This window comes from Crocodylus siamensis, chromosome 3 (genome assembly GCF_052110815.1).
Source record: "Crocodylus siamensis isolate JL-2025a chromosome 3, ASM5211081v1, whole genome shotgun sequence".
NCBI classification, from domain to species: Eukaryota; Metazoa; Chordata; order Crocodylia; family Crocodylidae; genus Crocodylus; species Crocodylus siamensis.
Window position 1 is genome coordinate 77384724 of NC_143397.1, and position 15081 is coordinate 77399804.

Sequence of the window (15081 nt, forward strand, 5' to 3'; positions counted from 1 at the left end):
GGTTTGGGTGATCTGATAAAGCATTCTGGCTGCATTTACAAATTGTTCATTACTTCTTTATTAGTACCTTCAACAGAGAGGGAGACAACATTGTGTCTGGTTCAGTGGAAACAATCAAGATCACAGCCCTTTTCCAACCTGGCATACTTCATAAATTTTGTTAGGACTTTGGTCATGGACAGGGGTAGGCTGTGAGGTCCTTGGTGAAGAAAAAAAATGTATCAACTACTTTTGTTCTCTTTCCTCTTTTTTTTCCTGAATCACAATTCCAAATTTATTGTGGCCAGGTGGTTTTGTCCTTGCCGTTTGGAGGAGGAATTGACTATAATAATCCAAATCTATAGGCTGGGTTACTGTAATTTAAACTGCAAGACAGGCTTCAATTTGTACGGAATGCAATAATCTACCTCTCAGCCACATTACTGCTTTGCTTCACTTCCTCTAGGTGTCTCAATCTGCTCTAGTTGCCAAAATAATGAATCAGTGATATCATTCTCCTTCATAGCCTGCCAAGATAGCAGTGCTCAGAGGCTTACTTGGAAAGAAAAATAGTATTAGCACTTTACCAAGCTCTACCCACTAGGGACACCAAACCAAAATGTCACTCAAAAGATTTTGCAGATCACTGATATGTGAACCCTTATTTTTCCTACGTGATTTGTTCAGCAGTAATATTTACGTGTGTTGACACTTCAATTATTCTCATTAGCTTATGGAGTTAACACTCCACTAAAATAAACAATGGCAGTTATACCTCTCTGAGCTATTGTTTCAAGCTATGTAAGAGATTAGACTAAGCAGGGTCTTAACCCTCTTAAAACAGACTACCAGACTCACTTAGGAAAAATCTTTTCCACGACAACTAGATGGTCATTGTGTTCAGTAGTGCAACTAGTGGGTGGGCAAGAGACACCAACCCGAGTCTTCCATAGAGGGTGTGCAAAAATGGGAGCTGACACTGCCCAGGATGCAAAAATTGCTTGTTATGCTTCTGATTGGATATGTTCTAAGGTAACTTCCTGGAAAGCCTTAGAAGGAGGAGCAAAGAACATAGTAATTTATGAAGTTCACTATAAACCTAACCATTGTGGAAATCTAATTTACATATGCTGTGCTTAGATACTACGGTGGTAAATGCTATAGGAAACTTATTTTACATAGTCAGATAAACAGAAACTACACAAACTTGCAAGTGACTAAAAAGTTCTTGTGATAGCACAGGCACATGTGCTTTATTAGACTAATACCTGGGGGTTAAATCCTGGGCCAATCAAAATTAGTGGCAAAACTCCCATGATTTCAATGGAGCTTTCATTCAGAAAGTTCAGCCTTTAACAGGCTCGAACCCAGAGAGGAAACGGGCAGAACAAAACAGAAATAGCAGAAACTTCCACACAGATGAACGCTTCTCAACTTCAAAATCCAAACTGGGGGCAGAGAGGGCTACTTTGTGGTTTTTACCTTATTTTCATTACCTGTGAACTGTCCTTGTAGGCATTAAATTAATAAGGTTTTTTTAAAATGATTTAAATAGGAGTTGTATCAGATCCATGGTTAGGCCACTTGAAGGCTAAAGGTGTCAAAGCATAGTAATGACTTCAAGCAATACTAAATACGAATGCAAAACTGATTAAATGAGTCTTTAGTCTTTTCAAGAACTGAGTGTCTAATATTAAGCTTAAAAATCTGTATGCCAGTATTTGAGGGCTTAGATAAGTAGTTCTCAAACTTTCTAGGCTTGAGACACCCCTTTACAGACTAGAGGCACCACTCCGTGGAAAATGGAAGCTTTTAATTTTCACTTGTCGTATGATTACAGAAAAGTAATAGAGCAATTCTTCTGTCGGAAAGAACTTAGAGAAACCATGTCATAATGTTTTTACATTTTGGATTACTATTTTAAATCTCTGGGTGTATACCATGAATAATATTTGCATGTTTCAGTGCTAACACTGTGCAGCACCCTAAATGACTCTTGAAAGGATCTCAAGGCAGCCCAAGGTGCTGCGACACCCTTGTTGAGAATCAGTGGCTTAGATGCAAGACACAGTTAAACTTTCATTTGGTGTAACTTCCAATAGGTTCATATACCAATATCTGTTGCACCTTGATACACAGTACATATCCTATGGCCATGGCAGATGCATGCAGTAAGCAAGCACTACTACAAGTTTGCCACAAAGTAACTACAAGTTTGCCTTGAAGTGGCTGCTCCCAGACAGAAGCAGACAGGTGACAATTGCACAAATGTAACTTACACAGGTGTCATTTCACCTCTGGTCTTTCAGAGTAATTCTACATCATATTGGTTGAAGTTACTTTGGTGTAGGGATTCATTGGCTGTGCTTCTCTTTGACATTGGTGTAACTACTGATTACAGTGGTGTCACAGGGCAGTTGGGCACTGTGAGTGTATCAATTTTATCACAGGCCAACTGGGCTGTTTAATTCAGTTTCTGATCGAGGAGCCAAAGTTGGGAGTGAAGTGAAGGCAAATTTATTATAGCTTACACACACATAACAGTTAACAGAAAGATAAATGCGATCAGCAGATAATGCAGCATTAAAGAGCTAATAGTAAATAATTACAGATAATAACAACAGATAGATGGATCAATTCTGTCACAGGCCAACTGAGCACTGCAAGGGTATTAGCCACTGGGCTGTTCAAAACAACAGATAGACAGACATGGGTTGGCAACTTATCAATAGTCCCTTAATGCCAGGTCTGTGTCAAGTGATTCCAACAAAGTCAGGTGTGCCTGATCAATGCTGACAGAGGGATTACTGGGGAAGGTCCCTTGATCAGGATCCGATCCGATCCTCACTCACACCAGGAGTCCGAACGTGGAACAGAAATGACCATTCTGTTCCCTCCTTCCTGCTGGTTACCTGATGCATGTGCTTTTTATATCTAGTCTTATGCTAATCTGTTGGCTTTAGAGCCATTCATAATGTTGCCCTATAGGTGTTACCCTATGGGATTGAAAGGTGTTAAAATTATCATAAAAGGTTACTACCCAGACTCAGCTTTATCCAATAAGCAAATAATAATGCAGCACCTTTAGGTTTGAAATTGGCATTGTTCCACCTAAGCCCCAACCCATTTTAGGTTTCATTTGAATATGCTTTATTGGGATGCGCTTTCCTGGAATGTGTTGGGTGTGCCAGGCAGTTGGATCCAGTTTTTATCATCAAAGTTGAATCCTAAGCAGAAACCGTTAGGTCAGCTAATCTCATATCTACAACTTTGCCTATGGGACCCAGTCAGTTCCATGAACTGTTAATTTTATCATTTTGGTTAAACTTATGACAGACAAGTTACATTTGCATTTTACAAACTTACAAGCTTTATATTAACTAATATTACCTGTTTAGGCAAAATACCAAATGCCTCTAAGAATCACATATTTAATGCTTATTAATCCCTCTGGCTCTGGCCATGACACAGTGGTGTAAATGTGTTATCTTTCCAGGCTTATAAATTGTGGAGGTTTCAAAAGTGATAAGCCTTCTGCAGCTTCTTGGTTACTAGGCACGACTGGGAAAATCCTGGTCCCACTGAGGTCACTGGAAAAATCCACTCGACTTGAACAGGCCCAGGATTTTTCACACAGGTGACTATTCACCAGAAAAATCTCAGAAGTTTGTGTACCTGCTGGACCCTATAGCAAAAAGGACCAGGGAAAAAGCACAACACTCCCTATGGAAAAGTGTCGGGGTAGGCGGAAGAACTGATTTTAAACAAAATGTGTTGATTTAAGCCTTTTTTTTTTTTTTTTTTTTTAGCTAATGTTATTACCATTCATGTGAAGAGTTTGAAATTGGACTCAGGTCCCAGATAAATGAGTCCAATGCAAAGTCCTTTAGCACACACAAATAAAATGCTTCCGAGTTAATGCATAGCTCTTAACTTACAATAGAACCACTGTTAGATTGTGATCTGGCAGGCAATTAAAGGGAAAAAAAAAACCCAGCAGACACTCACATGACCAGTGAGACTTGAAGACATCCTTATCCTTATTTACATTCTTATTTACTAGTCAATAAAGGAGACATTAGTAAATAAGACATTCTTATTTGCTAGTAATAGCCAGCATGACACCTGAAAGCGCACATATGCTAACTTTAGGCATACATAAGAAATCCCACAAGTCAATGATACTCCTGCGCAAAGATGGATGTAGTTAGCCACACAGTCTGAAATCAAGTAGAGGAAAGGGTAGATTTGCACTTTGTGGACTAAACAAAGTAAGTGTGTATACTATATATCTACTCTGGTTATATATTAGTCTATAATACCTGTGGTCAATCTTTTGGCCCTGTGCAAAGTAGATAAGTGGCACAGGGCCAGCCTGCAAGAAGGATCAGGGCCAACACATCAAGATCGGGCCTTGTGCAGCCTCCACCTGGCCGCGTACTGCCCTGCGCCTCCCTGCCCTGCCCTGCCCCACTGAGCTGACTGGTCCCATGTGGCCCTGTGCCACCCTAATCCATCTCACATGCTCCGCTGAGCACACAAGGGCCTGATGGGCTCCTCCTGGATCTGGGGGCAGCAGTTACCTGTAAGTACTCCTCCACTGTCAGATTTTGAACCCACGGGGGGCCCCACAGGCTTGACTGGCCCCATGGAGAGAGACGGGTTGGGCACCCCCCACCTATGAAGTGCAAATGTGAGGCCCCCACAACGCTCAGCCCTCCACCCCACCCGCGGGCGAGGCGAGGAGCCGACTTGTACCGTTACCTTGGGTGTAGGCGGGGCCAGCCTCTCGTGCCCTCCTTCCCGGAGGTCTTCCTTCAATCAGGCGCTAGACACGAAGATATAGCCCCGCCTCACGTTCCACCCATTTGAGCCTCTCCTCCAATCTGAGGCCCGAGAGGGCAATGCAGCCCCACCCGCGTTCCACCCACTTGAGACCCTCCATCCAATCAGAAGCTCGAAAGGGCAATACGGCTCCGCCCCATATCCAATCAGCGGCGCGAGAGGGCAAGAGAGTTCCGCCTCCTTTCCACCTATTTGAGCCAGGCTACTCAATCAGGCGCCCAAGAATGTGTACAGTCCCGCCCTCGCTAGTGAGCTCCCGGAAGGTTCGGGAGGAGGGAGAAGGGAGTGCTTCGTTTCCGTTGGCGGGTGAGCGGCGGCGCCCCGCCCCCTCGGCGCGGCTGCAGCGCGGCAGGGTGCGGCACGTGTCCGCGTCCCCGAGCCCGGCGCAGCCGCCCGGCGCCATGCAGCAGCGCAGGGAATGAGCCCCGAGCCCGAGCCGCCGCCAGCCCCGGCCTCGGCCTCGGCCCCGGCCTCGGCGGCGGCGGCGGCTGGGGTCGAAGGCGGCGGCGAGAAGCTGAGCGGCGGTCCCGTCATGCTGGTGAAGCGGGTCGGCCCCAAGCTGGGTGCAGGCGTCGGCGCGGTGAGGGCGGGCGCGGGCCGCGGTCGTTTGGGCGGGGACCGGCTACGGTTGAATTTCGGCTGGGATTTGACGCCTGGAGAGCGACAGTTCCCTGGTTTTGGGGAAGTGGTTGTGGAAGGTGGTGCTGACCCTGGGCAGGAAGCTGCGGCTGGGCTCCTTCCTGGTCACCTTTAGTTTTCATTTGAAGTCTGTTCAACACGCAAACAGTAGTACCAAGTTAGCACTACAGGCCTGTGGCAGCCTCGGGGCTTGTGGTTGTAGCCCTCGGAGGCAGATGAGGGTCTTCAGGTAGACGTACCCGAAAACTTGCAAGGAACAAATCCAACTAATAAAAGACACAAGTGCCCTTCATATGCCTGAAGAAGGGTGTTTGTGCCCCAAAGCTTGCAAAGAACAATTTTGCCAGCTTTTTCTTTTATCTGATAAAAGATACCAGATCTACCCAAAGAACCTTGTCTTCATTCCTGCCTGTTATGTGCCGGGTTGTCAGCCTTTCATTTCTATAGGTTTGATGTGGTATCATGTCTTTGCTTTGCTCTTCCAGGTGGCTTTCTCCCCTCTGCTAACCCTAGGCAGCACTTTCTTTGGTGTCCTGATCACTTCTGCTGTCTTGACACGGTCCAGGCACTGTGGTTGTGTTAGGGTTGGGTCTTTACAATTGACAAAACTTGTTATTGGTTCTTATGCACCATTCTTGTGTTATGGGATCATACTCTGGGCCAAAGACTCCTGTCAGTTTGATCATGCGGTATCATGTTTGCCTGCAAGAACCCAGGTTTTCCTGCTGTAGATTATACACATCCTGATTATAGTTTTATAGACTTGAAGCTTAGTGCTCCTTAGGCTGTGCTTGGATGACAGGAGCAAATAGGATCAGTTTCCTGCCTCTCTTCTTTCTTGATGTTACTTTCCTGTGCTATAGTAGACCCTAAATACTTGAAGCAACAATAAAAAAAATATTAGAAGTAGCTTCAAGTGCAGCTGGAATAGGAATCTCCAGGCCCCTTGTTAAGTCATTTCCCTACCATAAACTTTTGCTCTCCTGTTACTTCCCAAATGGCATAAATCAGTGGTTTTCCCAGCCTTTCTTATACCATGAACCAGCATGGGACAGAGCACATGGACCTGGCTGCCTCTCTCCCCGCGCTGCCCTGCCACCTAGCACATGACTGCCTGGGCAGACAGACAGGGTCTGAGTAGGGGGCTCGTGTCATGACCTGGCAGCTGACCCTTTGTGGCCTGGTGGTTGGAAACATCTGGTATAAATGAAGGTGGGTGTAAGAGACTGGCTCTGCACAAATTTGTCAAAAAGCACAAAGTAACTAGAGTAATAACTTTTTCCTCTGATGTTTGACTTCTGCTGATTTTTTTTTTACATGGAATTGATAATGTCATAGCAAACTTTCAATTGGAGGTGATTTTTGAGATTTATTGAACTGCTCTCCTTTGAGGAAATATTTTTCTGGAATGAGTGGAAATTCATTTCAGATCCTGCCTGCCCCTGGATCTGAGCTTGCATAGAGGTCCATCTGAGTAGGCCCACAAGGTTTTTTGCTGAAGATCTATATATGCACAAACACTTGCTCTCAAGGGCCGTGTCCCCCTGTGCATGAATGTTTGGTTCCCTGGGGAAAACTAGTGGCGGAGCACCTTGTTCTGCCACTAGTTGTCCTAGGCGAATGTCTATCGTGCATGCCCTCTGGCATGCAGCAAAGAGGGGAGTAGGGGAGGTTGGCCCCAGTAGCCTTACCTTGGGGCCTCCTGGGGCTGCAGCAGCAGCAGTCCTGCTGCGCAGAGCTTGGCTGGCAGCCAGAGCATGGTTCTGGTCAGCCCAGCTCCAGCTGTAAGCAGTGTGTGCTGACACTGTGTGTGCCACTCTAATTTATTTTTGGGGACGGGACGGGACGGGGCGGGGCGGGGGGGGAGTTGTGGGTTTTTGGTTTGGGTTTTTTTGTTTTGTTGTTCTTGGTTTTTTTGGACCCCTTGGATATCCAGTGGTCAAAAAAAAAAAAATCCCCTGTGCTGTTCCCTTGTGTGGTAGAAAACAGCTCAACGTGCGGTATGTGGTGCTGCATGGCCACACTTGTCTTGACCTGGCCATAGCGGATCAGAACCTGAAGCAGCAAATATACTAGGCCTTAGAATTACTTGTTTCAGATTTAATGGGGCTGAGAGGAACAGCTTAAATTTTGTTGCAGATTAACTTGTGCGTGCAATGAAAAGGAAAGATACTTATGGTATTCCTGAGACCCAGTACAAAGGCTCATATTTAAGATGTTTGGGGTTTTAGAATGCCAGTATTGGTGATGCCTGCTATTGGCAGCACTTAGCGATACAAAATTCTCTTCTCTTTACAGAATTGGGTGGAATCCTTACATTCAAATATAGTTTAAGAATCTGAATTTGCTCATTTTGTTTTTTTATGAAAAGTAGCATAAAACTTTCCATTTCATGTGATTGTGTTATACATAATTAAACCATGTGTAGTTCAACTTTAAACTGTGTATATTGGAAAATTCTAAATATCTTAGTACAATGCTTAATTTCTCCTGATCAAGAACCACAATGAACTTCCATTCCATAAAACATTTTTTCCGTTTTAATTCCCCTCTACTCCCCACCCACAATGGTACTGAGCAATGTATATTTGTTTGCATATTTAAAGTGTGTTCTAAAACCTTCTGTAATAGCTTCTGGTATGAACAGTTAGCAGCCTGGTAAGTCTTTAATTCCCCAAGTGACTTTCATGTAAATATCTGGAAAATTAAGTTGTATAATTATATTTCTTTTTAGAAAGTACGTGAAGTCAGTGGGCTTCTAAATCTTTTTTCAATAGCAAACAACTCAAATCCATCCAAAGACTTGACACTAAGAGCAGAAGTGTCTTAACTGTTTGAAGGATGTATTTGGTAGCCATGTTAGTCTGAGACGCAAATAAATGCAAAACTGAGTTCATCTAATAAAAGGTATCAACTCTGGACCAAGGGTTGTAGAGTTCTGCATTTCTTTAAGTGTTTAAAATCACTCTTCTCTCATCAATAGCTCCTTCATCCCTTTTCAATCCAAGGTTATCTTATTAAAGTGTTAAATTACTCTAAATGTGTTGGTACATCAGAGGCTCTTTAGTTATCATAAATAGTCTTGCAGACTGCTCTTGTCATCTGCTCGAGGAAGTTATTCTGTGTAAAAGAATTAGTCATATATGAACACTTTACACAGTCTAGAATATTATAAACCACAGATAACGGGAAGTAAGTCGAGTAAGGTTTTTGGGGTTTAGGATATTAAAATATTCTTTTTAACAACTGTTCTTAATGAGTAGATTTATGTTTGGCCAGGAGCTTCTGAAATATGTGATATTTACATGATAAAATATGTGTTTTAAAAGTGCATTTCCTACTTGATGAAGTAGTAGGGCTTCCCACTCCCAACAGGGTGCAGTTTTAGATCATGCCCAGGACCAGGAGCCTCCTATCCCTCCCCTACAGCTCCTCCCTTACCTCCAGATGTAGATCTGCAGCCCTTTGGCCAGGCAATGTTGTTGCCTGGCCTGCAGTAGTTGAACTGCGCTGCTTATATAGGCAGCCCCTGATCCCAAAGTGGCTACCCTAATCGAGCACCTAGCAGCTGCCAGCTCCAGGGCCTTAAAGTAGCAGGCACACACAGTCCCCTGCCACATTACCCTATAGCTTTCTAATTTCCTGTGCCTGTGAGCAACACTGAGGGGTCTTGTAATATGGGCTGGGGATCATAGGCTTGAATGATACTTCTGAATACAAATATCTTCAACCAAATTTTAAGTCAAATGAGCAATCTGTTTCTAAATTCTGGGATTTTTTGGTGCTAGATATTTAGTAAATATTTGAAGATCTTAGGAGCATTTCCAAGAGGATATAGGGGGGACAATATTGGGCTGTCCTTAGCTCTTGTAAAGTTCAGAATTTATGTAATTATATAAACAAAATAAATAAATAGAGTTCTGGATTTGGTTCACAATTCCTAACTTAATAGGCCACTATCTATTTTGTTGCTGCAGATCCTGTAATTCCTTCTAAAAATCCATGTGATTTGTTATTGCTAGGCATTTTATAGTGAATTAAAAAAAAAAAATAGTAAACTTGAAGGCCCTTCCTCAAACTGAAGTATTAGGGGCTAAATCATGTCTTTGGAGGGTATGTGTGTGCATGTGCAGAGTCCCCTCTGAAATCCATGGGAGTACAGTTCTGGCATGTGAAGGCAGAAATTTGCCCTTCGGCTGTTGAATGAAAGAACAGCTATTACAAAACAAGCTTTGGTCAGCTACTTGATTTGACTTTGTATTTGGCATCTATCCTTGATGATGCAGTCTTTAGCAGGACAGAAGAAATGTACTAGTAGACCTTGAAGTAATGTGTTTTGACAAGCCAAATAACTATTTATGAGTTGCACTAAACTTCTTTTTTCATCTCCATGGAAAACAGACTTCAGTTAAATGATTAGTAATTGAACTTTCCTTAAAAAAGCTGAAGAAATGAGAACTTTTTTTTTTTTTATTGTTTTTGCAATTATGGCTGTCTCTGGGTTGAAAATAAGGAAAGTATGTACAGCAAAAGCTGTGTTAACTGCCACCTTACAAGCTGGCATGCTCTGTTAACTGGAGTGCTGGCCTGTAAGGGAAAAGTGCAACTGGAAATGCCCACTGTGGCACTTCCAGTTTTGTGGAGCCCCCATGTCCTGGGGGAAAGCAGCTTGCGCTGCCAAGCCCCCACAGCCCAGGGTATAACAGGCTGTGTGGGTCCCCCCTCAGGACCTGCAGGAGGGGCGGTGACACCCAAGATGTGGCGGGACAGGCGATGGCCTAGACAGTCAAAGACGTCTGTTCGGGCCGCTCATTTATCTGGCATATTTTGTTATCTAGCACCCTCCGTTTCCCGCTGGCGCCAGATAACTAACAAAACAGTAAAATCTCTGTTATTTAACCAGGTGAAATTTGACCAAATTTAAATATATTCCCACTGACTATATTAACTTCTAGTTTAGTTGCATTTGGGCATCTGAAGGCAAATAATGTGTACAGACTTTCTGGCTAAACACTGTTAATTGCTACACAACTTCGTCTATATTATCTGTTATGATATATGGAGTTTGATAGCAATACTGTGATATGTTTAATTTATTTAATGTGCAGCTGACAGAAATAATCTTCATCTTACAGTTAGAAAAATTAGTTGGCAAAGTACCCTGCTTATTTGGTACAGAATACCCTGCTTATTTGGTAAAGCTTGTCCACTTTACAAATAGACCTGGAGAAACATACCGATGTAACTTGTTCAAAATGAATTGTACTTTGAAACTTTGTTTTCAAAAACTGGAATGTTACTGTTACTATACAATCTAAATCAGTTTGTTTTGTTTTTTTGTTTGTTTTTGGGTTTTTTATGGTAGAAATCTAAATGTATTCTCTATTGCAACCTGTTGATCATTGTTGAAGTATCACTGTTAATAGTGTCAATTCTTAAAGTTAATTTTTTCATGGTGGTTACTCTCTCCAGGATTGTGAAGTACATTGTAACCTGTATCTTGCTATGCATTGTCTTTGTCTTTACCCCAGGAATAAAAGGAGTTTTAGAGAAATCATGTTTTGTGGGGCACAATAGAAATCTTCATTGGGTAACATTTAGATTTCAGAAATATATTTAAACTGCCTTGTCAACCAAAAAAGCTTTTATGCTATGATTTAAAAGTTGTGTGTACCTAAAGATGGCAAGTTTTTCATTAAGTGTTTTGTGTGCGCTGGAAGTTTACTTCCAACTAGTAGCAAATCTGTCTCCTACCTTTTTGTATAGCTCTAGGTCACTTCAGAGCTGTGCATGGGGCAGGAGACTTTCTCCTGGGGCTTCAATGATTCGGTCTATCCCGTGCCCCATGTTATGTATCGCAAGAATCCTGTTGGGACTGTGATTATCCAGAAATTATGTAAGAGGGATTTCTTAGGGTGTCATCTTTTTATTGGACCAATATATGCAGGTAATGAATTTGCAATACGTAAACAATAAACACCACAGTGGGATTAGCATTATTTTATACTGTTAAGTGAATTATTCTCTTATGCATATAAATAGAGTATGCTATAGATAAATTACATCGGCTAGTGTTATTTTTACTTCCTAATGGGAACTTTTTGATTGTGTGCAAAAAGTAGGCATCATAGTTTTTTCCATTTAATCCTTTGCCTGACTCTCATTCTCTCACTGTATTCAGTAGTCACGGTATTGCTTCTGAATCCTGTAATGTGGCTGCTTGAAGCACCACTTTTACATTCAGGCAATATTTCATGAACGTGGAAATGCCTAGGTCAGCCACTGCGTTTGGCCAAGTGGTACTCTGGTGTCTGCACGTCCTCGCCTGCGCAGTCAGTTTGCATGACTAGTTATCAGGGCTAGGGTTAGCTCAGCTTAAAAGTAAGTGTTGTCTTGGTAGTATGTTCTGTTTCTGCACTTGCCTGTATCTGTTTTGTTGCATTCTCCATTTTTCTTTGCACTGGGACACTGAGATTCTTAAATAAACATAAGAGCTTTGTCCTTCAGGTGTGGTTGTGGAGTGGTCCTGGAAAAGTGTCAGCATTTGAGTGAGTTTTGCCTGTGTCATCATGCAGAGCTGGCAGTTTTCAAGTCCAGTGTAAACAGGGTCTTGGCTCTGTCCTTTGCTGAATAAGCTAGTCTGGGTTAAGCATCTCCAAACTCGCATCTAGCTTTTTCTCTGTGGAAAGAGTAGGGGTTATCCTGTGCTTTGAAGTCATATCCTAAAGCAGTTGCCCGAAGCTCCAGGAGGACCATAGTTGACAATTGCACACCTCCAATATAATGGAGTATTTTACTTCAAAGGAAATATAGTGTGCAGGAAACTATTCTTTTTCTGCATCAAATCAGAGACTGGAAAAGAATGAGCACAAACCTTACTGCTTGCGTAAAGAGCACCTTGCACTTTGATTAAATACATTCTCTAACATATGAAGCAGTGCATACATATTTAACTTGAAAAATAATAGAAAAATAAAAATAATAAAAATCATGGAAAGAATTAAGAGGAGGCTTCATCAGTATTTGTATGGGTGGGAAGACTTCTGGCAGTGGAGGATTCTCTAAGATATCAAGCAAAAATATAATGAGATCAAATGCCTCAAACGAGCATGAGGTAAATTGAGACTATAAACAAAGTACAGATTTAATTATGAGTGTAATTACTAAAACAACTTAGTGAAGGATGTGGTAGATTTGCTATTACTTGAAATAAATTTAAATCAAAGTTTGATCTACGACATATTTTTAGAAGGATGTCTAATGTAGAGTTATGGGTTTGCTCCAGGAATTACACTATGAAATATCACTGTGTTTTGCTGGAGATTGGACTGTATGAAGATAACAGATCTTCTGGCTGCAACATTAATGAACTACTTAACTTTAAAATCCAGGGTGTAATCGTCATACAGTTACACCATGTGCACCTGTGTGTAAAATGTGTCTTTGTAAATCCTTTTGCTCTTTCCATTTTAAAGGCAGGCTTGCCACATTATCAAAAATTAAACTGCTCATGATTTACTAGTTTCTGAAAGAAATGAAAAGTCTTTTACCATGAAAGGCAGGAACAAGCATTTGGTGCGGAAAGTGTGTTGATCTATAAATATTTTATGCTACTCTGGTTTAAACTACTGAACTTCGGCAACCTCTGCTGTTTTTAAAATGTGTTATATTGGCTGCTGTTTGTACCTCTGGAAAAACAGCCTTTTGGGTGTTATAACACTAAATCTCCTTAGAAACACTGGGCAGTGCTGACAAATTCATGGCAAATTGGTGAATGGGACTGTTCATATTTCTTTTTTAGCATCTCTTTTCCTGGGTTTTTGCAGCACTCTTCTTGGTAAGGTCTGAAACCAGTCATATATTTATACGTATAGTTGTCATGGTTTCCATTTAAAAACCACAAGTCTGTGAGGATGAACTAGTTAACTATGCTGTATGGGCTCTTACTGATCAGACCCGATGAAGAATGTCTTGCATTTGAAACTTGTCTAACTTTATCCTAATTATACAGTTAGTCCAATGAAAGATATCTCCCTAAGAAATTCTTGTCTTGTATGTGAATGTATTTTAAACCTGACAATAAGCTGCATTTTCTCTAGGGCAGAAGGTTGTCTACAAAATAGTCCTTTTTAATTAAGATGTAGTCTTCCCTGTTGTCAGAGTTGGGAAATACCTGCTGTAAAACATTTAACCCATCTCCAAGGAGCCAAGTTTCTTGAATTCAGTTTTGATCTGTAGTTTTTTAAAGACACACAATTTTTTACTAAATGGGACTGGGAGCAGGTTCACCAAAACAACAAGGTGTATTTAAACCAGTAAAAGTGATTTGAATGCAAGGTGATCTGAGAAGCATTACCAAGTTCTTGCGCTCTTTCACTTTATGATGCATATGCCACTGCATGGGTTCATGATCAAATGGCATATAATCTCCCAAGCTCTGTAGTAGCCAGGTATGAAGCAAATGACAGAATAGTCATGAAAACTAATTGGACCATGCATTTTCCTGTTCAGCTGTTCATCTGTCCAAACTTTGACCTTTATTTAACTGGATTTTTCTATCAAGGCTTCTGTGGAAAAATGAATGTTGCTGTCTGGTCTGGAAGTGTGCAGATGAAAGTTCACTTTTAATTTTTGCTATAGTGATGAACTGGATGAACAAATGCTGTGATACTGTGTTTTAGAAAGCAGTATTATAAAGAACTATCATAGGGCAGAGTGTTTTGCTGTGCAGTTCCTTCAGTTTGCCGTGTATGTAACCATGCTGTCAGAATACTTCCTAATGGTCTTCCCAAGTGAGAATAGAAATCCATAAGGCGTGTATTTTGTGAACAACTATTCAGTTCTTTTTTTCTATTGTAGTGTGAGGATAAATCAAATGGATAATATCTGATATTTCAAAAGGTGTAATTGGTGGTAGCTGATATTTTTGCACCATTCTGACCAGGAATTGTAGAAGCAATGAGCTAACTTGCCTGCAATGATTGAAACAGCTCACTATTTAGACAAGTTTGTTGTAAAAGTATGTAGTTATAAACTTGATGTCAATTATTGAGAGCTTTTTACCAATAATGTGTGTACCCTTTGATCTTGTACAAAATGGAATGTTTGCTTTATATTGATATTAACAACAAATGACAAACCCAGTGTTTCTTAAATAGAGATGGTGTTTTGCAGGATCAATAGCAGAAGAAAGATCACTAAGATGCTGATTGTATCCAGCTAACAGGTCAGATAGACAGTGTCTGGATTACTAGTAGTTTATATGGATTGCAGTATTTAGCTTTCTCTGTTAGCTTTACCATACATATGGTGAAGTATCTACCGAAGTAATTTTTCCCTTTCAGCCAGCCTAGCCAGAAATGAGAACTGAAAAAGCATGGAAGCAGAACTATATGCATCCCCATATGTACCTTTGAAGGCTAGTACCTTCATAGAGGGAAGCTTATGCATTTGTCACTCATACTCTATTCAGTGGCAGCCAGCATTTGGGACCAAAATTCAGTGATGGAAAATCACAAGGAAATGCATGATTGTGGTTATCTTTGTGGTTTATCAAGCCACTACAATATATATCTTTCATTCTTTTGACTTGCACATAAAATATTGGTACATAAAAAT

The 15081-nt window shown here is 41.4% G+C and overlaps 1 protein-coding gene and 1 long non-coding RNA gene across 5 annotated transcripts in view; one reads left to right on the forward strand and one right to left on the reverse strand.

Moving 5' to 3' along the window:
- Nucleotides 1–4781, reverse strand: part of LOC149868428 (uncharacterized) — a 116597-nt gene extending 111816 nt beyond the window's left edge. For both annotated transcript variants that reach the window (XR_016440988.1, XR_016440989.1), the window contains exon 1: nt 4744–4781. This is a non-coding gene — a long non-coding RNA (uncharacterized LOC149868428). The remainder of the gene's footprint in view (nt 1–4743) is intronic.
- A 284-nt stretch (nt 4782–5065) lies between these two features.
- SLC71A2 (solute carrier family 71 member 2) overlaps nt 5066–15081 on the forward strand; it is a 59804-nt gene continuing 49788 nt past the window's right edge. For 2 of the 3 annotated variants that reach the window (XM_090038563.1, XM_090038564.1), the window contains exon 1: nt 5066–5404. In XM_090038563.1, coding sequence (XP_089894689.1) covers nt 5243–5404 — 162 coding nt within the window. In that variant the 5' untranslated portion in view covers nt 5066–5242. The remainder of the gene's footprint in view (nt 5405–15081) is intronic. The other variant, XM_090038565.1, reaches the window with a different exon arrangement.